The following is a 26,504-nucleotide window of genomic DNA, read 5'->3' as shown; positions in this document are numbered from 1 at the left end:
TGGAAATTAAGTCTGACGAGAGGTGACGCTGCTGTCTGTAAGAAAATATTATATTATGTAAGGCAAACTATTATAATGGGCATCTGTTAATTTTGTTCTCAGTAATAAATTTATTAATAAATTGAATTGAATAAATAAATTGAATTAGAATTTAAAGTAACTCCTTATGCTATTTATAAGAGCTTTAAATTGCTCCTAAAACAGTATCTATTTTTATATTTATGTTATATATATTAACAAGAAAGAAAACAAACAAACAAGAAAACGATCACCTTGAGTCACATGGTTCAATGAATTTTCTATTTATTGATTTGCGGGAGCTAAAAATGAGTTTTCATTTAATTATAAAAATGCTCCAGACTTCTAATCTTGTTAGAAGAGAAACTACTTCAACAATTTTATTACTTTTTTAACATGAATTTAACTATGATTGGTAATTTCTAGAATTTATGCTGAAATAGATTTCAAAATTACGTACGACTTGGGACACACAAGAAACCGAACTGAGAAAGTGCTGCCATTCATAAACGTAGTAGAGAGTAAAGGAGAGTTATCCCGCTAGATGGATATAGTGAACACCTTCGGAAAACAACTGTGCAGACGTCATCTGTTTTTGGGTAAACGTTTGAGAGTTACCTCTGGGGGTACTGGATTGGAGATCGATCGTTCTCTGATTCAGGTCAAAGTTACGATCTGTGGATGAATGACTGGATGTATGAATGGGTCCACCTTATAAACAGGTGTGACGTATGATGTGGCAGAAGACGAATTCTTGGCCATAGATGGCGCCACTTAAAAACAAGAAGCTCACCCTCTGCCTTGGCATTAGAACTAACCAACCAACGTTTGATAGTATTATTGCGTTTCTCTTTCTGTTATTTTGTTCCACTTGCGAAGTCGTTATTAAAATAACAAAGAATATGTTTTAAATTTTGTTTCCCTCTTAAAAATAAGCAACAGAAGCTTACCAAGTGCTTCAACAGGCTTTTAAGGAGGATGTTTTGAGCTACACGCTAGTTTTTGTATTGTTTAGCCGCTTTGAACGTGGTGAGATTGTTGATGGATATGCTCCTTCTGGAAGCTTTTCAACATTTCGAAACGATGAAGAAGTTGAAAATATCTGTCAAAAATATCAAAGAGGGTCATTGTTTCGCGATCAAACGAATTTCAGAAGGGACAAGTAAGAGTTGGAGTTGATGCCAACGGATTTTGACAGAGGATTTGCAAATGAGACGTGTTTCCACAATTTGTTCTATGCTTTCTCACAAATGAACCAAAAAACATTCTCGCAGAGATGGCAAGTCGTATTCGCCAGACGGAAAAATTTAATCTTGTATTCAATTCATATTTTTGTGTTCAGTTTTAGATTTACTAACTTTATATCTAAGTATTGAGCTCTGAATTTTGCTTATTGTTTCATTGAATTCAGATTTGAAATGAATTAAAAAAAGTTTTCTAGAAAAAATTAAAAGTAATTAATCTATATATCAAATGAAAATAACAACAATTTGACCTTTCAAAATTAATCAATGCATAATTTTGAAGTTTTTTAGAATGAACGGAAAGCATAATAATGCACCATGCAGGGTTTCTTTGTAAAATCAGCGTTTTACTACATTTTTTGTTTAGATTCATTGTTAAAATTAATTAAAAATTAACAAGCAATGGAGGTAGAAAATTAATATTTAACTGAAGAGTAAGCAAACCCCCTATTACAATCGGTCGAATAATTTACGTCAATAAACACTAAAGCAAGTTTGATTGTCTGATAAAACTTAGAGTTTCTTCTAATTATCTCCTTTCAACTCATCGCAGTTTCATCAGCCAATCAAACAGGTTTTGTTGTTTTCCTCAGTAGTGATTCCTTAGATTTTGGCATCATATTTGTTTTCTGCGTGAATTAAATAGCTAATGTGCATACATTTTTAATTCATTTTTGACGAAGTCTATATATTTAGGGTGGTCATTGCGAAACATTCTGATTTTATAAAAAAGTAAAAAGAAATAATGTAATAATATGTAATCTTATATTTCATTACAGTACAAATATTTCATCATTGTTATATTAATTTAATTATGGCTATTTAAAGTCAATAACGAAATTTAAATCGTATACATTCCACAGCAACTGGCTCTTACTTGTGCAAAACAGCATACAATTTTTTACAATTTATGTTGCAATTTAAAAATATGCATTTGTATTTGCTAATCACATTTCATTTTAATTAATACATTAACAGTCAATTAGTCCTAATGAGCAATTAATTATTTCAGTAGATTCTAAGATATTTATTATAAGCAAGTTAAACAAATATTTTGATTGTTTGTAGAAGAACCTAATTATTAATTTACTAAGATATGTGTGAATTCACAAGACAGTCGGTATTTATTGATAAAGTCCTGAAAGTTCATGCTATATACTAGTTTTCCAGATTTTTCTTTTAAGCGAACACTTTTACCCCTTTAAACGTGTTGCTAATATGTCAAGGGAGAAGGCAAGACCTTTGGAATTTTCCGGAATTCCTGAAATTCCGTTCACTCCCTGAAAGAATTTATCACTAGGTAACGAGTCTTTTGGAATAATTTTAAGTTTTGTTTTATTCTATATTTTTCGTTTATTTTTGTAAGAAATCTCTTTCGTTTTGTTCTAAGTTGACATGATTCTGTTCTGAATCGATATTTTTGTTGTGAATGTGTATATGCGTGTTTATGATCGATATCTTTAATCGTCATTTCGTGTGTTACGTTTTCATCAAAATTTCAATTACTGTTTGAATAAAGATGCCTTAGCTTCGTTTTTATCTTCTTATTCCTTTACAACAAAATCCATTTTGTTCTTACGCGTTTGTTCAGTAAAAATAAAAAACCATTTTATTTCCTTCTGCTTCTTTCCGTTATCGTTAAATTCATTTTGTTTTAAAGCTAATTTGCATTTGAAATTCGACAGATTAAAAATACCTTTTTATTGCATTTCAAGACACGCCAAGAATCACCATTAGTATTAAATGTAGTAAATTCCAGTGATCTACACTGAAAAAAATTACTGTAAAAAATACTTTTTATCGTAAAATCCCGTTATGTTACGAAACCGAAAATCTGATAGACCGTAATTTTTACAGTAATAATTACCGTAAAATTACTGAATCACTCTTATTAAAGGAATATTACTGTAAAAATTGCGGTATAATATTTTATGAATGATGCACCAGTCATACCGTAATTTGATCCCGAATTTTTATTGTGCACTCTTAAACAATTTTATGAAAACTTATTTATGTATAATGATAGATCATATAATATCAGTGTAAAATATAGTATAAGATATTTTAATGGAATTTGAATTTTTACGTTACGTTTGTAAATAAAATGCGTTATGGAAAAGGTAAAATTTGAACAAAAATATAAAGAAAATTTTAAAAACGATAAATTAAACGTTGTGTTAAAGCTATCGAATAGTTCTCTTCTAAAAATATTTCGTTATAGCATAAAAATTATATTACTTCCATACTTGGATGCATCATCCATAAAATATTAAAATATTTTATGGGTGATGCATCCAAAGTGTCGGTATTTCATACCGTAATTTGATTCCGAATTTTTATTGTGTACTCTTAAACAATTTTATAAAAATTTATTTAAAAAATTGTATGATGGTAGATCATATAATATCAGTGTAAAATATATGGAATTTTTACGTTACGTTTGTAAATAAAATGCGTTATGGAAAATGCAAATTTTGAACAAAAATATAAAGAAAATTTTAAAAACGATAAAGTAAACGTTGTGTAAAAGCTATCGAATAGTTCTCTTCTAAAAATCTTTCGCTATAGCATAAAAATTATATTACTTCGTGAGAAAATTCTTTTAATTATGAGTTGGACGCTCTATTTGGTATCCTTTATTTTCAATGACTGCTCTAAAAAAACTTTTAATAAAAGAGAACTTTTGTAGAATAATAGGAAAGTTTTGTATGAGCTAGCTAGATAATTTTGCAAATCTGCGTTATTTTGTTTTTCTCTCCTTACATTTATAAGGCTCATTAAATGTGAATATTTCACAGATGAATCAAATGCACAATAAAAATTCCGGATCAAATTACATTAAAAAGTACCGGCACTTTTTACCGTAAAATCTATTTTTTCCGGAACATATTCTGGAGCAAGAAAATTTGATATACTGTAATTTTTACAGGAATGATTACCGCAAAGTCCTAAATAACTCTAATTAAATAAATATTACTGTAAAATTTAAGGTATAATATTTTACGGTTACTTGGATTTTACGGATGATGCACCCAAAGAGCTGGTACTTTATACCGCAATATTTTGCAGTGTGTGAATTTATTTTATTTATTTTATGTATATACAGAAATATATATTGTATTACGATACCATATGTTTCTTTAACTTTCATTTCATGTTTTCCAAAACTTTGTAACATTATGAGTATAATTAAAGATACATGTGGCTGAACAATGGATGAGCTAATAATGAATAATGAATGAAACAGTTTATAGAAAATAAAATATTTGATAGATTGGTTTGTCCTTCGTAGATTTCTACGATCCCATTTTAATTTACGGCAGTATTTAAAATCACATTTTAATTATTGGAGATTCTTTCCTCTGCACTAATCTGAAATGGTTTGTCCCAGAAGATTTTATTGGATTCAAACATGGAACTTGTCATTATTTTACTGAAATATAAAAAATTTTTAACGAATATGTACTAAAAATCCCTACTTTGAAATAAAATTCACTTTTGCCAAAAAATTAAAAACCTTTTGTAATCATTAACGTTTTAAAAAAATATTTTGATTTTTAAGTTTTAAGTGGTGTTTTTTTTCTCTTTTTTATCCTATCTTTTTATCGTAGAACCGTTCATTTTTTTCTTTATTTGATCGATAATAGTAGCACTTATATAAGTTGTTTTTTAACTAAGAAATAAAATTTAAAATTGCAATATATTTTTCCATTCATTCAACATTAGCATGCAATATAGCTATTATTTTTTTAACTGCATATTTTTTTTCTTTGTAATTATTTATTTTCTTTTTTTGAAGTTGGTAAGCCGTTTCCCTACAATTAATACATTCTTACAATAAGCTGTTTCCTTACAATTGCAATAAAATTGATTTTATCCGCAGTTTAACAACGTTCAAAAATACAATAATTTAATCATACCTTTAAAACTTATGTTATCTTTTAAAGAAAAGATGAACTATTTTCTTGAAGCATTCAATTTTCTTAACTATTCAAGTAAACGCGTATTTACTTACATCTGATATATTTACGCACTAGTTATGCGTCAAAAATATTTACCGTGCTTTAATACTGAAGTTTCCGTTGTTTTGAACTAGGTAGTAAAAGCGATATAATTTGTTGCAAAACCTCCAAATTACCTCATTAAAGTCATGAGTTACATGTTGAAGCAAATTTATGGGAAACTTTATTACCCGCATATTAACATTATTAATTCAGATTTAACTTCCTAAACAATGCTTCTTTATAACAACACTTTGCTATGATTAAACGGATAGTATTTTTCAACACTATTCGCTTTACTTTCTTTGTTCTTTTAATTTTCTATCAATTTAACTTATAAATTAAATTTATAGTGAAAGGTTTATTTTAGATTATTAAAACGTACTACTTTATTTGATCGCTTTGTATATATTAGCGAATGAAAATATTGTCTATTATTATGAAAAGTGTTTTATTTATCTGTTGTACACTTAATAATTAGTAACAATTTTCCCCATGTGCTACGAAATTACACTTTAGAAGATAATTAATCACTTTTTAATGGAGATAATTATCATATTTTAAAGCAATATCGGTTATATGAAATAATCAATCGGCTTTTTTGTTTATAACTAATGATAAAATTATCATGTTTTAACAGAAATAACAAATCTATTAAATAAAAAAAATTGTGAAAACAATGAATTTATACTTGTTCTATAAATTCATTGGTACTTCAACTTGCGATTAAAAATTAACTTTTGTTTATAATTGCGTTGAGCCTATTACAACCTAGCCCCAATTGATTTCAGCTGCAAGAACTGCAAACAAAAACAAGAAACAAGTTTTAACAAATCTAAAAAAGTGATTTTCAGATGCTAATCTTACCTCGAAACATTAATTTTTTTCCTAAGTCGAAAAATAGGTACTTTCTATTAAGCATGTTACATTGCTAAATTAATTATTCTACATGTAAAAAAATTTGAATTCTATTTCCATGTAAGCTAATATTGTAAAATTGATTACTTCCAACTGCTCAAAAGGTTTAAAATTGTTGCTTCATATTTTTCAAGAAATCAAAGAAAATTTCTGTTGCAAATTGCTCCAAATGTTTCCCCAAAACACGACACATTTATTCATACCATTGCACTGAAATAAATTAAAAACTGGAGTTTAAAAATAATCAAATCAAATTTGTTTATGTGTAATTGAAAAAAAAATCATATAAACGTTTATATCAACAACTTTTTATACCATACTTATACTTTCATTCAAAATTTCAACAGCGCATTCAACCTATGCTATGTTATTTTTTTAAAAAACTTCTACTCTGGTTGTAAACTTTATTTTTTCAAACACTTTCACAGAAAACTGCATACTTTCTGAAACAGATAATTTTATTAGCACTTCTTTTCATAAAAGCATATTTTAATTTACAGTTACATTACGAGTTCTTAAAAGCCCTTAGGTGTATCCCATTATTAACTGATGAAATGAGAAATCAGCAAAAAATATTTTTCACAAAATAAATGTTCTAAACGTAGTGATAAAGCTACACCATGCATTTCTGGAGTAAGAATGCTTTTAAAAGAGTGCTAAACAAAAGAATACAAAAGAAAACATTGATTACAAAGCCAATGCATCTACCTCAGAAAAAGAGGGAAAGAAAATCGAACATTCTTATGGACAAATTTTTCATCTGTTCTTCTCCCTAAAGCTACTGAACGAAATTCATTTATGATCAGGCGCCTGCAAAAAAGAAAGTGGAGAGAGTTTACTACTTTTTTTCTTCATTTTCTTTCACTTCATTCCCAATCTTTCGCGCCATTGCCTCCTTTTCTTTAGAATAACGTATTCTCCAATCGCACCCGGGTTGTCTCCCGGAGCTGAAGTTGAAGGAGATGATGATGAAGAACGAACTGAAGAACAGTTAAAGGAGCGACCCCCCATTATTATTTTTTTTCGTTTTATTTTGATTTTTCATTTTTCTTGTTTTCTTTGATGTCCTTTCGATAGGCAGGAATGGTAATGGCCTGCTCAATATCAAAAATTAAGAAAGAGAAACTTCAGTGCCAGAGAAAATATCACTTTTGAGTGTTATTCGATAAAAGTAAATATGATCCGTCGCTTTCGTTTTGAGTTGTTTGTACGCCCAATTAATAGTGATAAGTGAAGTGAAATAATTGAAAATAGAAATTAAATATCAATTTAAATTTGAAGCATACTTTACTGACTACGATAACTGAATTCATAATGTGTAAAAAATATGTTTTTAAAAAATAAAAACCAAAATCGAAACATTACTGAACGATACATTTGCAAGTTTTAATTTAGATGCGAAGCAATAATCTACAAATATTTTTAACTAGACTAAAAATGATTGATCTGATGTGATGACTTCTGTTAGCTCTTTTTTAATACATGCAGAAACATACGAAAAGTTTTAACTGAATTAATATAATTTAAAGCAAATGATTTGAAGTGATGACTACTTTTAGCTCTTTTTTAAATACATAATGAGAAACTATACTGGATGAAATCGGAAATTTTATATCATCAAAAATATTGATATTTTTTTAAAAGAAATACTGATATCGTGACATTTATCTAATTTAACCAATTTACATTATTAAATCGAAAAACTCGATTTAATATATCGATTTATAAAACTCGATTCAATATACATATCTCAGCTCCAGGTGGTATGACTATCTATAGAACACTTTACAGTATAGCATGGTTGGGCTCGTGTTCGTGAGAACTTGAATTCGAATCCCCGTGTATTAAATGGTGACTGGTGCACGTTAAGTCTCCCCCGGTTACAAAGTTCTCCAAGTTCCCATAACAAATCAATACCTCTGGGGTACTAAATTGGATATTGATCGTTATCTAGTTCAGGTCAAAATTATGATCTCTGAATGAGTGAATGGAGTATGATAAGGTCTTCCCTGTAACACGGGCTGTGACGTGTGTGTCGCTAAAGTCGTATTCTTGTCAATAGATGGCACCACTGAAAAAACAAGAAACGCAATATTTCCAAGCAGGCGTGCTGGTATTGGAAGTGGCATAACTAACAACAACACTATGACTATCTATAAAACATTTTACAGTATAGTATGGCTGGGCTCTTGTTCGTGAGAACGTTAATCTGAATCCCCGTGTATTAAATGGTGACTAGTGCACGTTAAAAATCTCCCAGTCACAAAGTCCTCCAAGTTCAAATCAATACCTCTGGGGATACTAAATTGGAGATTGATCGCTATCTAGTTCAGGTCAAAATTATGATCTCTGGATGAATGAATGGAGTATGATTGGGTCTTCCCTGTAACAAGGGCTATGACTTGTGTGTGGTTGAAGTCGTTTTCTTGGCAATAGATGGCGCCACTGAAAAAATAAGAAATGCACCAATTCCAAGCAGGCTTGCTGGTATTGGCAGTGGCATGGCATAACAGCACTTTACAGTGTCTTAGGAGTTTTTACTTAGGCAATCAGTTAACAGGAGTCTTACTCAAGCTTAGTAACCATGGAGGAGGATATGGTATCAACCGGAAATCAAAGAATTTTGTTAAAATCATCCCTGTTGCATGAAAAAAATACTCTCAAGTTACATGTCACAGTACTCAGTGTGATGTAACTAACTACATAACACATAGCATTTTTTCAAGATTTTTTTTCCCACAGGCAATAAGATTGTGTTTTAGCAACCATAGAGGAGGATATGATGTAGATGAGGAATTTAAAAAAAAAATGTTTAACTCATTTCAGTTGCACTACAACAGAAAGAATTCGGAAAAGTTTTTCCCTAATGCAATAGATTTTTAAAATTTCCCCTAAAAACCGCAAAGCACACCCTTATTAGTTCAATATTTCTTCAAAATATTTTTATTTCATATTTAAGCCTTTCTAAACGAGCTATAATCCTATCTAAAAATTCATTTTACCTGATGGTTAAGAATTAAAATATAATCCTTTGAAAATTGTTTTATTTATTTGTTTTAACAACGATGGATTTCCTTTTTTCGGGAATTAACTTGCATTTCATCAAAAATTATTATATTCTATACTAATAATTCATCATTACTTATTTATAATTATTATAAAATTATGGTTTCAAAAATGTTAAGTGTTTCTTTCTTTTAGTGTTGAATTGATTTTTTTTAAAAATGAAGTTTTTAAAAAAGTTCAAACTTAAAAAGTAATTTTATCAGAATAATTAAAAAAGAAATAGGAGCTTATTAATGCATCCAAGAGTTAGATTAGAGATTAAAAAAATGAAGAAATTAAAGCTGTTTCAACATTTTACTTCTGTTTTCTAGAATCCATTATAAAAATTTTTTAGTTTTTAACGGAAAATTTTTAACTACAGATTTATTAAACTATAAAATTAACCAGACTATTTTTTTAATGAAATGCATGACTTAGTCACGGACAATTTAAACATAATTTAAGCACTATTTTAATAATAAAAGGTAAAATAAAATTAGCAATGTTCTTTCATTTACAAAATGTCCTTTTAACGTCCAGACGTAATTCACTAGCTTAATTAAAAATAAAGGATTGCAGTCATCAAAATACTTACTTAATTAAATTTATGCATTTCATGTTTTTTAAGTAGTTTCCCTATTAATTATTCTAAACAAACATTTTGTTTGTTAGTTTTTTTTCAATATTCAAGACACACATTTAAAAAGAATAACTATTAATACCTAAACAATCCAAAGTCTTCTTTTTTCTTCTATAATAATCTCTACATTAAAATAAAAATAAATCTTGATAGCTAATTTTTATTTTTAGAAGCCATAGCATGTAATTACCTGCTTTTTGCCTTTAAATTACTTTAAAACAAGATTCACATTTAAAAATTTGAAATAAAAGAATTGTTTTTTATAAAAAAGTTTTCTTTCGTTTTAAATTCTTTATAACAGGATCAAATCGTTGTTATTTTTGTTCCTTTCTGGAATATTTCTGGAATATATTAAAAGGAAAAAATTAAGTTAATTACTTTCAATCATTACTTTCAGACATACTAACTTCCTAATTTTAAGATGTATTCCATGAGCAAACCTGAAAGTAAGGCTCTCTGTTTTTCTAGAATACCCTAGTTTCTGTTTTTTCCTTGAAATAAACAGATCCGCTTATGTCCTTCATATTTTAGAGGTTGGCATTTTTTCTTTTTTTCAACTTAATCGCCCCTTTTGTTGATACGTTTTTATAAACTTTTTTAATGCCCATGTCATACTAACTCTCCGCCATGTACTTACATTTACTTTCAACTATTTATTGGAATTGAATCGAATTCCACTTAAATAACCTTTCAACTCAGGAACCGGATGGCAGTCATTCGGTCCCCAGTCTGGATAATAGAGTTGATCTGTAATGATTTTCCACTGAAGCTAGTGCAGATCAGTGACGATTAAGCGTGTGAAGCTCAAAATGTAGTCTTAAGGACATAGCAGAGAGATGATATGACATGGGCCTATCAAAGCTGGCATAGAGTTAACAAAAATGCATCGACCGAAGTAGTAATTGTGTAGAAAGAAAAGACAAATTTTTAACTAGGGTCTTCTATTATCGAAGATATCTGGATATATGTGCTCAAAAAATGTAGGAAACTTAGCTTACAGGATATCCTCGTATTATAAATTGCACGGAAAGTAAAATAGATGCGAGAATTTTTCAGGGGTTTATTTTCTAGAATTAAGTGAGCTTTCATGAAGGAAAAAAAATTTAAAAGTCGCAAGTAACTATCACAAAAATATACCATAAACATGAGTGCAAAAAATTCATAGTTTAGTATGAATACAATAGTGCATAGTTTACTATGAGTTAAAGGCAGAGAATTCATGTTTTCCAAGCCATAAAAACACTGAGATTTGAACTGACATGACTGATTATAGCTATCAAACAACACAGTAACTAATTCCTAAGAAATTAATTTTCTAGAGTCAACTAAAGAAGGGTTTTATAAAAAAAGATGATACAGGGGTAGCTTAAAATAACTTAGACAGAATTTAAATTCAAATAGTTTTTATCTCTACTAAAGCTATAAAATTTTTTTATGGAAGTAAAAATGTGCATTGGTTCTACTGGATTCTCCTTCGTTTATAACTGAGCTAAACTCATTTAGAAATAGCACAAAACACATTTTTTTGGCTTGCTTGCTCCACAAGAATAGCCACCTTATTCACCACATTTGACCTACTTTTTTGCCCATTTGTGGGACACGAGTTTGTGATAAATCCCATCGGCTGTTATGCCAGAAAATATTTCGTGAAAAATGAGAAAAATTATGAATTGGTGTATTACTATCCTCTTGCATAAAATATTGTGACACGTTTACAGCTTGTATACAATAAAGAAAAGTTAGCAGAAAAATGATAACATTAAAAATTTGTAAATATGTTTCATATTGTAATATTTTCATATTTATTTGAAAGCTGGAATGAGATGTTTCAATAAGCATAAAATACTACATATGTCTACAAAACATATGTCTAATCTGTTTTTTTTTTTTCCCCTCTGCTTATATAACTACAATTGCTGAATATTTTTAGAAACTCATCTACAACTGTTTCATTGATAAGAAAACTTTCTAAAAAATTTAATAAAAATTTTACATCAAATATTAAATTACTTTCTAACTTGAAAATTGGCTCTTGTTTTTAAGCGCTTGAAACATGCCAACTATTATTTCTCATTTATATATTTTTGAAGTGAATGAAGTTTTTAATCAAGTAATTTGCTTAAGTTGTTTTTTATCACTCTACCTATATAACTACAATTGATGAATATTTTTAGAAACTCATTCTATAGCTATTGCATTGATAAGAAAACTTTAAAAAAAATTAAACAGATATTCTACATCAAATATTAAATTATTTTTTATAAAACTCTTCTAAACTCAGTTTCGTAATATCTAATTTTACAGAAATGAACTTTTTCAAATCTCCGAAAGATAAAGTCATCTCACTCATTTATTCTTAAGAGGATATCGGCTTTGTTCTCAGTTTGCATACTTATTTCATAGGTAATGAGTTTTTGATAGATTGGTTTGTCCTTTGTAGATTTCTTCGATCTCATTTTAATTTACTGCAGTATTTAAAATCACATTTTAATTATTGGAAGATTCTTTCCTCTGCACTAATCTGAAATGGTTTGTCCCAGAAGATTTTATTTGCTTCAAACATGGAACTTGTCATTATCTTACTGAAATATAAGAAATTTTAACAAATATGTACTAAAAATTCCTACTTAGAAATAAAATTCACTTTTGCCAAAAAATAAAAAAACTTTTGTTATTATTAACGTTTTAAGAAAATATTTTCATTTTTAAGCTTTAAGTAAGTGTTTTTTTCTTCTTTTTTTGTCCAATGAAGCAAGTTTCTATCTAAGTTGAACCATGGTATCATGTGCATTGTTACAATTTTCAGTCTAAAATAATGGTAAAATAACCGCCTGCAGTCTGTCCATCCGATCAACCATAAAGTTTACGGTAAAAAAAAATACCTCTACGGTTATGAAACCGTTTAGAACTAGTATGATCAAAAAACCACGAATAAAAAACTATACGGTTTCTCAACCATTTAAAACTGGCATGGTTTCAAAACCGTAAAAAGAAGCAGCTTTATGGTGCTGTTATATGTGTGTGAATGAGAGCATCATATTTTAATGGTCCATGGTCACAAAGTGGAAATTGCAGGACACTTGAAACTCTTCATACATTGAAAGGAAAGGAGAAAATATTGTTGTGTCAACGCTGGGACTCGAACCTTCGTTCTGTATGTCATGAGATTGACAGACTAGCCCTCTCGGCTCTAATATGTACCCATCTGTAAGAAACTAATTAGGTGGGTCCAGTTTGTGCGATAATATTCTGGTTGTTTAACTGTATTAGGTGAAAGCAGTTAATAAACGGTTTACCCACAGTTAATAGTTTGAATACCATCATGTTTAAAATTATTTGACTCTTTTGTTTGAATATGGTAAAATAACAATTATTAGACGATAACATGGTTCAAGTTATCACTGTTTCAAATTTGTCATCATTTAATAGAACCATATAATAGTTCAACACCCTCCAAAAATTCTAGCGGTGTTATTTGAGCCGTTTACTGGTTTACCCTTGCTCAATTTACTATTATAAATACTGAATTTAACAAATATTTTATTTTTAATGTATGGAGATTATACCTTGCTCTAAAATTCATCTTCTTTGTATTTTGCAATATGTTTTAAATACTTTTATTTTTTAGGAAACATAAGAACAAGAGCAGTACTAGACAGAGAAACGAGTCTACGTTATTGGTTAACTGTCATTGCTCAAGACAGAGGAGCTGTACCACTAACAACTCGTCTCGATGTTTATATAGAAGTGGAAGATGAAAATGATAATACTCCTTTAACATTCGAGCCAGCATATTACCCAAATATTCCTGAAAATTCTCCAGAGGGTACTACTGTCGTTAAAATGGACGCTTTTGACCTTGATATGAATCCTGATCAGAGAATTTCATACGAAATTACTGCTGGTGACCCCCAAGACCACTTCGCTCTTGATACAGCATCTGGTAAGTCCCCTTTTTCAAAAGATTTTTTTCATAACTTTCCTGAATAATTTTTCAAAAAGATTTTTTCTTAACGGCAGGCACTGAACTCTCGTTCTTTGCCTAGGAAGCTACCGGAAGTGTTACTCTTCAACATTACCCGGTGGGCACCTGTGAACCTTAATCACAAAGGTGATCAACATTACCCACGCAACACTACCACAAATAACCATTCATAGGGTGGGCCACAATCACACATCACATAACAGAGGATAACATAAAGAGAAACATCCATGCCCTAAGCAGGATTTGAACCCGCAACCATTGACTTCGCAGCAGGAACGCTAACCTGCATTTTTCAGATGAGAAATGGACGTGTTGTGCACTGTAAAAAATTCCTGTTAAAACATAATAATTCTGTAACTTTCCTACTGAAAACTCCAGTTCTCTAAAACTACAGAAATTCGCTGTTAAACTACATCGTAATTTATCAAAATAGGCAATTTTTCTATTAACAAATAAAATCTAATCTAACCATTGATACAGATTGTATCTGTTAGATACAGATTGTTTTATTTTTGAATATGAAAAACTTTGGTATCAAAGCGGCAACAAATAGTTTGATACATAAAAACTGGTGCCAATTGGCATGTTTGTGGTCAAAAAGTTGGGATCATACGTGGATGGTCCTGCGTTCAATTCTTTCAAACGTGATGGTTTTCGATGTCTCAAAATTCTCTACAAATCTCTAAAAACAATGAAAAAAACTAATCAAAATTTTAGAAATCAGTTTCACTAAGCAAACCCGAGAATATCCAGCTACCTTCATGCCAAATTTCTCTGTCGAACTCTGACTTATTTATTCAAATAACAAAAAATAAATATCTGGTGCGTGAAAGATATTTTCTGTAGTGTTCTGTAACAGGAAATTTCTGTCAGCGTGCTTTTTCCGTAGAATACAGATAATCTTTGGCAACTTTTCTGCCAGAAATTTTCCGTAATATAACTAATTTTTTTAACAGTGTGATATTAAAATTATAAAATGAAATTATATTTACTATTGCAAAATAAGCATTAAGATTAGGATGGAATGCTTTTGAACTTTCCTTTCCAATGGCATTACCCAATGACATTCTTCCAATGGCGTTACCACAACTATCTCACAATGCAAACATGCTCAATTTTACCTGTACGATACTTGATTGCTATAAAGCCTAATTAACTAGAAATATAAATCATATTTTTAAAATACATATTCATTAAATTTCAACAGGTTTATTTTATAGTATAAAAATGAATAAATTATGTTCAGAATTAATTCTTATATTCAGCTGCGAAGTTGCTTGTAAATTTGAAGATTTCATAAATCTGATTGATTTTAAGCGCCAAATGCCTCAATGAGCATTCCTTTTTAGTTATTTATGTTAAATTAATTCTGTTACCTTTAAAGCAACTGCCCTTTGTGAAAATAATATCAAAATAAATTTTTAACTTGCCCAATTTTATACTTTAAAAAAAATGAGCTTTAACATTATTTTTTCTTAAAAGGAAGCATCTTAAGTGTTAGAAGTATGGGGGAAATTGAAATTTAAGGTATTCCTCCTCGTAACACAAATGTATTGTAATAAATCATCTTTTAAATTTAAATCGGTTTGTAGCATGACATGACAATTTATGTGCGTGCTTGTAAAATCAGCTCAATAAATAATGTTACTTTTATTTTCTGTCAGAAATGAGATTTATTCACAAAATATATTTAATAATGTAATTCAAATGCAAAACTATCAATTGAAGGATTAGACTAAATTTATAGATTAGTTAATTACTATTGATTGAAGCACTACAGCATTTACATCCATTGCATAACTAGGAAGCTTTCACATTACTTAGATCCAAGTTTATAAAGCACTTAGAGTTGTTTAATATTCTATTTACTATATATATGGCCTTCAGTACTATATATGTGCCCTATACTAAATATATGGACTTCTAACTGTTTAAAGCCAGTCTATAACTATATTAGAGTGTTTGAATTTTAATTGCTCATACAGTCAGGAGATATAATCTACTTTATTTCTGTAAAAAAAGTTGTGTGCATAAAGTAACTACTAAAACTTTCATTAACTGAGAAAAAAAAATACGCAAGTTATATCAAAAGTAAAAGCATAAAATAATTAACGTTATTAAGGTTAAAAATACTTTTTTATTTAATCAGAACAGAAAGCATTAGTGATATATTATAAGATCATAAGTTAATATTCATTAGAGCGTTCATCCAAATGGCTTTTCTTTTCTTTTTATATTACAATTTTCATTTATATTGATCTATAAAAGAAGATTTTAATCTAGAAGTAATGAAAAAGATATGCTTCTTATATATTATTTTTATGCTTTTTTATAAAAAATATTATTTTTTAGCAAATAGTAAAAAATTATGCTTCTTTTTTATTCCTAATATAATTATTATTATTATTGCTATTATTATTATTATCATAATTATTATATTAATATTTAAGACAGGCTCATTTTAAAAAGTTTTAACGGGTCTCATCTTTAATTTGATTTTTAAAACGCGTTTTATGTGTTAGAAAAGAAAAAAAATAGTTACCATTTAAGTTGTGAAGCATTTTTGACAAAACTTTGATTCTTTTCTCAAAATTTTTTTAAAAAATACTAAACGCAGCTTAAAAATAAACAGAAAGTTTGATAAAAATCAATGTCATTTTCCCTCTATCTCAGATTACTTCTCTAAACCACAGTTATCAAAATCCTATCCTAAAATATTTTTACTTTCTGTGATGTACATTAAAAACCATTAAATTTGAGAGATATAAAATATTTTACAGCTCAATAAGCATCAGTTTTGAAATATTTAAATCTAAAGAAAAATTAGGTTTCTTAGTGTCTCTCAATAGAAAATTATTACATATTTAATTCAATGTTTTGTAATTATCGTTGTAAAGTCTTAAAAATAATGTTTGAAGACAGGTAATAAAATGCTTTTGGAAAGGAAGTAAATTTTTAATCACATTTGAGTTAATGTTTTTCATAAAATTCGATATCACTCTGCCCTTTACAGAAAAAAACTACACGGAGAAAACAATTCTAGTAAAATTACCTTACTGTATGGTAATGACATTTCTGGTTAAAAAAAATAATACTTATATACGGTATTTAAACTATTCCTTTAGCGATTTTTTCCGTTTATATCGTAACGGTTTACTGGACATTCTGACTTCAAAATTATGATTTTTGTTACCACACAATTAGTGAAAATGAAAAACTGAAAAATAGATCTAACCGAATAAATGATTTTTATGCCATGCTCTAAGGTATCCTGATAAAATTACTATATTTTGTCACATTTAACCATATTTTATCACATATTATAAGACCATATTTTATTGTTAATTTTATCAAAACCATTATCAAAGCGCTTCGATAAAAATTGCCGAGCTTTTTAATGTTCCCATACAGACAGAAACACAGTAAATTTTACCAAATTATGGTAGTTTTGACCATATTTCTTTTCTCAGTGTAAGATAACTTCTAATTAGTTTTATTTAGCTTCTTTAATTTCTTATCCTTTTGTTGACCAAATAGCTCTAACATATGATGAAAATATCCGATGAGCCGAGCAATATCCTATAATAAATCATACAAGTGTTTGTGTCTGGAAGCAGTACAATAATAGACCTTTTTATTTTCATGACAGAAACAATGTTAGCCATAACCGTTGAAAATGTTTTCCAAGACGCAATAAGCATCGTCAAACTGTAACTGCCGAATCTAAAACATGGATCACTGGATTCTGTGCTGGCCTTTAGCCAACCTGAGATGATAAAATGCCTCTCAGAGCTTGCTTTGTGGATGTGGTCCAGAACTCTGTCGGAAATGTTTCTTTCTCATCTGATGAACCATTAGGTTCACATTTCGTTGAACATTTAAAAGTGATTTTATTCTATAGTCAAGTTAAATCTTAAATTTTGTCACAAAAACTAAACGATGAAATGATATTTACAAGGAGCATTAAAGGAACTTGAGTATTCTATTTTTAAAAAATCAGAAGTGATGCATTCTCCTGTCCTGTGACTGTTATTTCCTTAATAACATCAAAGTGTCTACTAAGTTAAAAAAACTGTCACAAAATTTGACAGAAAGCAATTTTCTAAATCGATTGATATGTATGATTGTATGATGAGTTTCTTAATTTAATTGATGTTAAAAACGTAACGATAGAATTCGAATTTTAAATACAAATGATGTAGTTTCATTATTTTGTTTTCTGAAAGTACAAATTCTCACTCTTATATTTTCATTTTTCAAAAATTTCTCAATCTAATAAAGTTAATTTCGTTTAAAGATAATTTTTTATAGAAATCTACAGGATGGAAAAATCTTTTTATTAATCAACACTATTTGGCAGGTTTCAATTAATTAAAATTCAAACGCTGTTTTTAAACATATTTTTCATTTATTTATTCCTCAAACATATTGTACAATAAGTTTAAGGAAATAAATTTTTTAAATTTTGAAAGTTTTCGCATTTTCGCATTAATTTGTAACCGCCAAAGTTGATTTTTTTTAATTATGCACACTCATAATTGCAAAAATGCAAATATTGTTAATTAGATAAGACTTTGCAAATGCTTGAACTGAAATTAGATTTTTCTTAGTTTTTGCTGTCCAGATCTACTCGGTAAAATTCCACTTTTTACAGTTTTATAACTGTGCACAAAAATGCTTTGATTCTCTTTAAAAGTTCCAAAGATGTGGTAAAATACTTGGTAAAACATTAAGGATTCCAAATTTGTAGCTGCTGTCCTTGAAACATTGTTTCCCAGATTGCAGTTACTCCCATATTTTGAGGATCAAAAATACTTGTTCATACATAAAATGTATTTTTTCCCAGATTGCGGTTACTCCCATATTTCAAAGATCAAGAATCCTTGTCCAGATTTTTTAAAAAAAATGCATCGTTTCCCAAATTGCGGTTACTCCCATATTTCAAAGATCAAGAATCCTTGTCCATATAAAAAATGTATTGTTTCCCAGATTGCGGTTACTCCCATATTTCGAGGATCAAGAATCCTTGTTCATAAAGAAAGTGTATAGTTATTCAGAAAAAAATTTGTTTTAGTCTGATTTTGTTACATGCAATATCGTCTGTGCAAATTATTTGATACACTTTAATTTATTCCCTTTATCCAATAACAGCAACTTAATACGTGATAATCCGATCATTAGATCAAAAGTTATTAAGGTATTAATTTTTATGTTTCATTCACTGTACTTATTAAATATACTTAATAAACTAATGTTACTATGTTATTTTATTAAATATACTTAATAAACTAATAATTTTTTTTACAACCAAATCATTACTCTAAAATTTCATATCTGAATCGAATTAAGACGTTTTTTTATGGTTTAAAAATACATAAACAAATTATTTAATTTTTTCGAACTATTAAATTCTTAATAAAATATTTTGATATTTCAAATATCCAATTCCTAAATACTTTTTTGAGCAAAATAATGTATCTCTTTGCAGATTCATTGAAACTTGTTAAATATAAAAAGTTACATTTTTTTTTACCTTTCAAAACATTTTATCGACAAAGATCTGGTACCTCCTTTTTATAAATAGTGCTTTTACGCATCACTTAACTCAGAGAGTTAAAATAAGAAATGTTCCTTCTCGACATTATTTATTTTTATTAATTTATTTCACAACCAAATCATTACTCTAAAATTTCATATCTGAATCGAATTTAGACGTTTTTTTATGGTTTAAAAATACATAAACAAATTATTTAATTTTTTCGAACTATTAAATTCTTAATAAAATATTTTAATATTTCAAATATCCAATTCCTAAATACTTTTTTTTAGCAAAATAATGTATCTCTTTGCAGATTCATTGAAACTTGTTAAATATAAAAAGTTAAATTTTTTTTACCTTTCAAAACATTTTATCGACAAAGATCTGGTACCTCCTTTTTATATAAATAGTGCTTTTACGCATCACTTAACTCAGAGAGTTAAAAGCAGAAATGTTCCTTTTCGACATTAAACGTCAATTGATTTACTAAAAGTAGAATTCAATTAACTCATTTTCGGAAAAAAATAAGCTTGCATTTAGCAGTCGGCTATTTCGTCAGACTCAAATGCCTCCTATAATTAAAACTTTTTAGCTTAGTGCGTAATGCATTTCTTTCATTAGCTTAAACAGCGGACTTAGTTTAACGCCCTTTTAGGTTAACATTTACCTAATGAATTTTGATATACCACAAGTCAAATAAATTTTTGTCTTTCAACTAATACATGCTATCGAAAAGTTTATTTCTTTTACTTCCATTTAATTTGTCTCGAATTTTCTTTCTCTTTTTTTAAAAAAAAAGGTAAAAGGAAACTTGCTTTTGCCATCTTGAAAAGAAAGATAATTCGAGCGCGAGCTTTTAACAAACTGTTAAAATTAGCAACTGAAAAAACTGTCTAGATTTATCAGACAATGTTAATGTTTTTTATTGTGTGCTTTTATTGAATTTCTTGTTTTTATCATGGCTTTGAATTTCCAATTTGAAAAACTGGTTATAAAAGCTTTTTTATGAACTTATTATTTTCTTGTTTGAAAATTTTTCTGCAAACATAACATTCAATTATACTTTAAATTATAGAATCAAAATATAGAAAAGGAAACTGTAACCAAATATAAATTACTAAAAGCTCTTTTAAGAGTTAAATTATCATAAGCCTACTCTTGGTTAAATTATTTTAAGAAAATGGCTTAACCAGCAAATTCGAGATCATGGTTTATGGATTTATGGCAAACACTAGATAACAATACATTTTCTGTGTTCATTTTTAGCCTTTATTTTTACAAATTTAAAGCATATATATATATATATATATATATACTTTATTTATATTACACACATATATATATATTCAATTCTGCTCCTTATTTCTCAACTTTTACTATGTTGCTTGAAAGTGTGACTTAGGCTTTATGCTAGACTAGGCAAATATGATTATAAAGATTGTTGAGTAGTGTTTTATTGTAAAATTTGTTACTAATCTTTTATTAAGTTTGGGTACACAGAAACACGTTAATTTGAGAAAAAATGCATCGAAATTGAATTTTATATTAAACTCAAAAAGTGCTCAAATTATACAAAAACTCATGCTGATGTTTTTTTCTTGTTTTGTATTTCTTTAATTTGTTCAGGACGGAACTGTATGAATCACTTTAAGTAGTATTTTGTTTACAAATTAAGCTATGAAGTTCACTGAAAAACATGATGTCAGTTAAAATAAAAAGCAGAGAATTTTACATTCCAATATCCCCTTTATACCTTGTTGTGTATTTTTCAGAAATTTTACTAAAATGATCCTTAAAACACCATCACACTCCTTTAATTCTAGTATATCAAACAAATTTTAATGATTGTATCATTATAAACTTCCAATTAATTTTCAAAATTTCGAACTTAAATAAAATATTACGATCTATTACGAAATATAATTTATAATTTCGTAGTATATTCATAACAATCAAGGCAAATAGGCTAAGTTAAATGTTTTAATTTTAACTAATAGCGCATCACTTTCGCCACATACGTGAAAGGTTCAATTAGCAGGTATTAACTATTTACCATTTTTGCAATCCTGAAAATTAGAAATAAATGGGTATTAATATTTTTAAAAAAGAACTATTTTTAAATCACTCTCTTGAAAAGATCAAAATTAATTCTCCACTTCAAACATTTACCTGTCAACAGGTAGGTAATAAATATTTTGCGACCCCATTTTTTAAGCCATTAAGTATGTTGACACTTTATCCCAACTAAAACCGTCTGAAAAACTTTCTTTGTCACATTATTTTAGACAAAAAGCGAAAAAAAAAGAATGAAACAGGTTTTTATAACAAAATATATAAAGGCTACAACTTGTAGTAAATCCTTAATCTACTCCCTCCACCCAAAATGTACAACTGAACCCTCAAATAAATTGCGAACACCTATATTGTCATACCACCAATAAAATGTCACATAATAAAAAGGTGAACATGAAGGTCACGTAGCTTTTCATTTATTTGTAAATATTACTTCACCTCATGACAACTTGATCTCTTAATAAAGACACTCCCTTGCGCAGGAATTCTTCCTTTTTTTTTATCTTTTCTAATCTTTCTTTGGAGGTTCCAACTCAAGAAATTATTAGTCCAGTCTTTGTTTCTTATTACGGCTCAGAATTACTACAGCATTTCTATTTCATGATTATTACTTGTGCTTCACATCAACACCTACTTATGAGCAGTTTTTTTTTTCAAAGTAAGTTTCTAATGTCATTATATTTTTTACAACTTCTTCCTGTATTTGGTAAACTTCTGCTATCCTTGTCTTTTTTTATTGTCATTTCTAATCACCTCACGTGCCACAGAAGTGAGAAAATCCTTTTTTCTTCTTTTCTTCAATTAAAAAAGGTTATACGGAATACTGTTCAATATTAGAAATAGCCTCTTCTTTTAGATGTATTCCTTTCTCCTTTTTTTAAGCAGAAATTAGCCTTTCTTTTCGTTGTACGAAAAGCGATTATTTTTTTTTATCTTGTCTTTTCCTTACTGTTCTTGGTTAGGAGCCAAAGGAATTGGAAACTCGATCTTTTTTTTAAAATCCTTTGATGAATGATAATTAGTTTTCAAGCGTGTTTTACAAGATTTTAATTAGGCGCTTCATCGTTTTCTATTAATATCTTTTAAATTTAATTTATTCATTATATACTATAAAAGCGTACTTTTGAGTCATGATTAAACTTGTTTTAAACCAAAGAATTAATTTCAATTAAAATTTGTTGAATATTTTTCATTTACTTATAAATATTGCGTGATGACTTTAATACGGTAAAGAATCTACTTTTTCTGCCTAAAGCTAACTACCTGTTTTAGTCATTATTTTCTCCTCAGGTTGCGATGACATTGACTTTGATTCAAAACCAACTTGAACTAAAATTAACGACGTTGACACTAGTTAATGATTCTTGGACAAGTGCTTAATGTTTGGCGGAAAAACTTTTATGTTTTCATCGTATGGAAGATGAATATAAGTAATTTTAATTCAAACTGCTTTAAAGCCTTTTATATTTAAAGAATAACTTTGTCTTTTGATATATTTCACGTCGTCTTTTAGGCTCTGCAAGAAATTTCTAGGACATTTTCATGACTTTTAAATATCTTGTGATGATTTAATACGGAAAGTGTCTACTTTTCCAGTCTTCCTCTTAAACTACCTGCTTTAGCAATTATTTCTGCTTGGGTTGCGACAACATTGATGTTGAATCAAAGCTAGTTTAACTAAAACTAAAAACGTTGACCCTACTTGAAGAATCTTAAACTAATCTTGAAGTTGGTTTGTCTGAAAATGAAAAATAAATTGATAACACGCATCTTTCGTAGGATATCTACGATGCAATTGGCCGAAATCATGTCTTGTCATTGTAGTCGATTCTGAGAGCCAATAACTTTAGTAAGTTTTTAAGTCGCTTAGGAGTAGGCCATCAAATTGACTCTAGGCAATCAAATTGACTCAAACTTACTTTTGTCTTTTGATTTCAATTTTTAAAAAAATTATAATGTTAAATTTTAATTTTTTTTTTTTTTTTTTTTTTTTTGCAACTTGAAATGAAACAAGAGTAATATTTTGTTTTATTATGCGAAATATGTTCCATTTTGTATTAGCTGCTCCATCAGCAAAAATGCCCTCACCTTTGACGATTCAGCAATCCCTGAGCTGTATTTCGTTAATTCTGAGAGTCATTTCGTCACGAAATCACGAGATTTGTGACAAAATGCGAATTTTCAAATGTATGTCGAAATGTTTCCTCATCTCGGAACCATATCGTAGTGCATTATGGGAGATCGTTAACTAGAATGAAGACTTGTAGTGTACGTCTTATGGAGCCACTCAGCTCCTTGATACTAGGTATATACTTTAACTGTGAGAGCTAATGTGTCAATCTCATGAGCAGTTGAATGGGGGTTCATATCCTAGTGATGACACTACAAAATTTAGTTCTTTCCTTCAGCACATGAGGAGTTACTACTGTCCAGTACTTCTCAATTGGTAACCTCAAGCTACTGGAATGCACAATTCTTTCGTTCACACTTAGAGATGGCAGCACTACAGCTGAGGTCATCATAACTAAATTAGTATTCCCAATCTCCCACACTAGCCTAGACGATCGAAATTGGAATGACGAAATATTTCTTAACCTTTGACGAAATTAGTTTCGACGAAGAAGTGATGATAGTTATTTCTTCATTTTAACAAAAACAACGAAAATTTTGTGAAATTTGAGTATAAATTTTTTTACAGTGTGGAAACAATTTTTTCAAAGACAAATTTTGAATTTATTGACTACATTGTTTTGATTTTAAATTACTGAAAATGAAATTTTAAATAATAAATCGACATGAAAAATTTTGTTGTTGTTCAATAATAAACTACAACCTAAATTTCTCCTAGTAATTTGAAATTTAATTTCCCTACTGAAAATGTGCCATGCATTTCATTTATTATTTTTTTCATTATTAATAAATCATTTTATTAATACAATCTATGGTACTACCTGGTAAATTACAAGTTACTGTTAAATAAAGGAAATACGTTAAACTGCAGATAAAGTTAAAATAATATAAAAAAGAAAGACAACACTAGCGTTAGCAACGGAGAATGAAATCCAAATAAAAAAGACTTTATTGATTTTTTCGTATCATTTGTAACTTTCTTACTGACTTTAGAAAATAGAGAAGTGATTGTATTTTTCTTTCAAATAAAAATCCTCTTCGATCCTCTGACATTCTCTTTCCTGCTTTAACAGCAATGGCATCATCCCTTATTACGAATTCAAGCCTCATTTTTAACTTATGTACCCCTCTTTCATCCGGGTTTCTGCGAATAAACACTTGCATCCGTCTTACAACCCAATCCCGTTGTTTACAAAGAAGGAGCTTTTCTAGATGGATCTGAAAATGTTTGAAAAGCCTTTGATATTTAAGTGCTGCTCTTATTACTGCAACTCTAGCAAAAGCCATTTAATCAACGTACTTTACTCGAGATAAAACCCCATGGGAAGATAGTTTTATATGTTATAAGATGCAGGTCTAGCATGTTTTATAGACTGAAGCACTAAAATTCTGCGTGTACTTGAATCGCCACGAAGTAAACAAGTCCGCCAAATGCGCTTGGCACCGTAGTTAAATGCTTAATCAAGTAAAGCATCTAAAAATTGACAAACTTTGACAACAACAAAAAAATCCATCCGACAAACAAAGAATTTTCAGTTCTGACCCAACTTTTTCCATTTCCTTTCAAGTAATGGTTGTTTTTATTAGCTGAGCACAACTGTCGAGTACTTTTATGTTGTTGTTTTTCTATTTATTATTAGTTTATTCTATTGGCGATCAAAAGTTGGCATCGGATGAAAGAAAATTTGTGTTGATTAAAACCGTGAATTTTTTTTTCCTTTTACTAAGTCAATCGTGCAAAAACTTTAATATTCTTCTCAAGGCAATTTCTTCTTGTTTGTAGTGTTTTTTATACCCAATTTTGTTAGAATATATATTATTTCTGAAGTAAAAGAAAATTTCTGTGTTAGTTTAGAATTCTAAGAACGTTTTTAAGTATTTCTATTTACTTTATTTATAAAGCTTATGCAGCTATATATATATATATATATATATATATATATATATATATATTATGTAGGATGTAGGAAAGCTGAAAATTAAATAATTTATTCGTTCAGCAACCTTTATGTGACATGGCATAAACTTTTTCTCCCGGAGTTCCTTTTATTATTTTAAAAGATTTTCGACAGATGGCGCTGAAAGTCTCTTCAACTGATTCTATGCACTTTGTTTTGATGTATTAAAGTTTCATTTTCTGATGTTGCACATTTCAATAATTTCGTAACGTGATTTTCATTCATCGAAAGATATCGAAAAATTGCGGTGTGATTTTCAGTAGTTTTTATTTAATTTGCAGATTTACTCATTGAAGCACCATTTATTAAAGAAATTTGTACTAAAAAAACTGAACCTTCGGGAAAAACATTTATGTTCTGTGAATTCGGTTTGCTGCTGGAATCTTTTTTTTTAAACCGTTTCTATTCTATACATTTTTAAAAACAGACAGTTTATTTTAAGACACTCCACTAAATAAACGAGATTTCTTTTTTCAACACACATCGGTACCTTTTTAATCTTTTCATTATTTATTGTAAACCTAACAGAGTATTTATATGCTCTTTGTTATTAGTTTTTCCCTTTTTTCTTTTATCTCACCGATTTTTTTTTAAAGAGTGTATTTAGTCTTATAAGGAAGGAATTTACTTCATTCTTTTCATTTAACTCAAGAAATGCAACGTAACTATATTTTAATCGTAATACTAGATAATAATAAAAAAAAAAATTTTCGATACAGTAGTTGCAAACTTCGTCTAATCATTAAATACCACTGACTAAGTTTTATCAAAATACGCACCTTTACAAAAACAAATTGAAACGATCACGCGAGCTAATATTTTCTTTCATTTTCCTCGTTTACTGAAGTAATGCTTTTCTTTTTCACAAATCTATATAAACCCATTTATTTCTATAGTAATCGATATTGCACTAAATCCAGCTATTGATCTTTTAGAAACTTCCCGTCAACAAT

At 28.7% G+C, this 26,504-nt stretch overlaps 1 protein-coding gene across 7 annotated transcripts in view; it reads left to right on the top strand.

Moving 5' to 3' along the window:
• LOC107448983 (FAT atypical cadherin kugelei) overlaps window positions 1-26,504 on the top strand; it is a 653,420-nt gene that overhangs the window by 458,366 nt on the left and 168,550 nt on the right. For all 7 annotated transcript variants that reach the window (XM_071187808.2, XM_043040631.3, XM_043040626.3 and 4 more), the window contains one exon: window positions 13,495-13,809. In XM_071187808.2, the coding sequence (XP_071043909.2) occupies window positions 13,495-13,809 (315 nt within the window). The remainder of the gene's footprint in view (window positions 1-13,494; window positions 13,810-26,504) is intronic.

The sequence above is a fragment of the Parasteatoda tepidariorum genome, chromosome 11 (assembly GCF_982258835.1).
Source record: "Parasteatoda tepidariorum strain Cologne lab strain chromosome 11, Ptep-v5.0, whole genome shotgun sequence".
NCBI lineage: Eukaryota > Metazoa > Arthropoda > Arachnida > Araneae > Theridiidae > Parasteatoda > Parasteatoda tepidariorum.
Note: the sequence above shows the minus strand (reverse complement) of the source record. Positions and strands in the feature narration are given on the sequence as shown.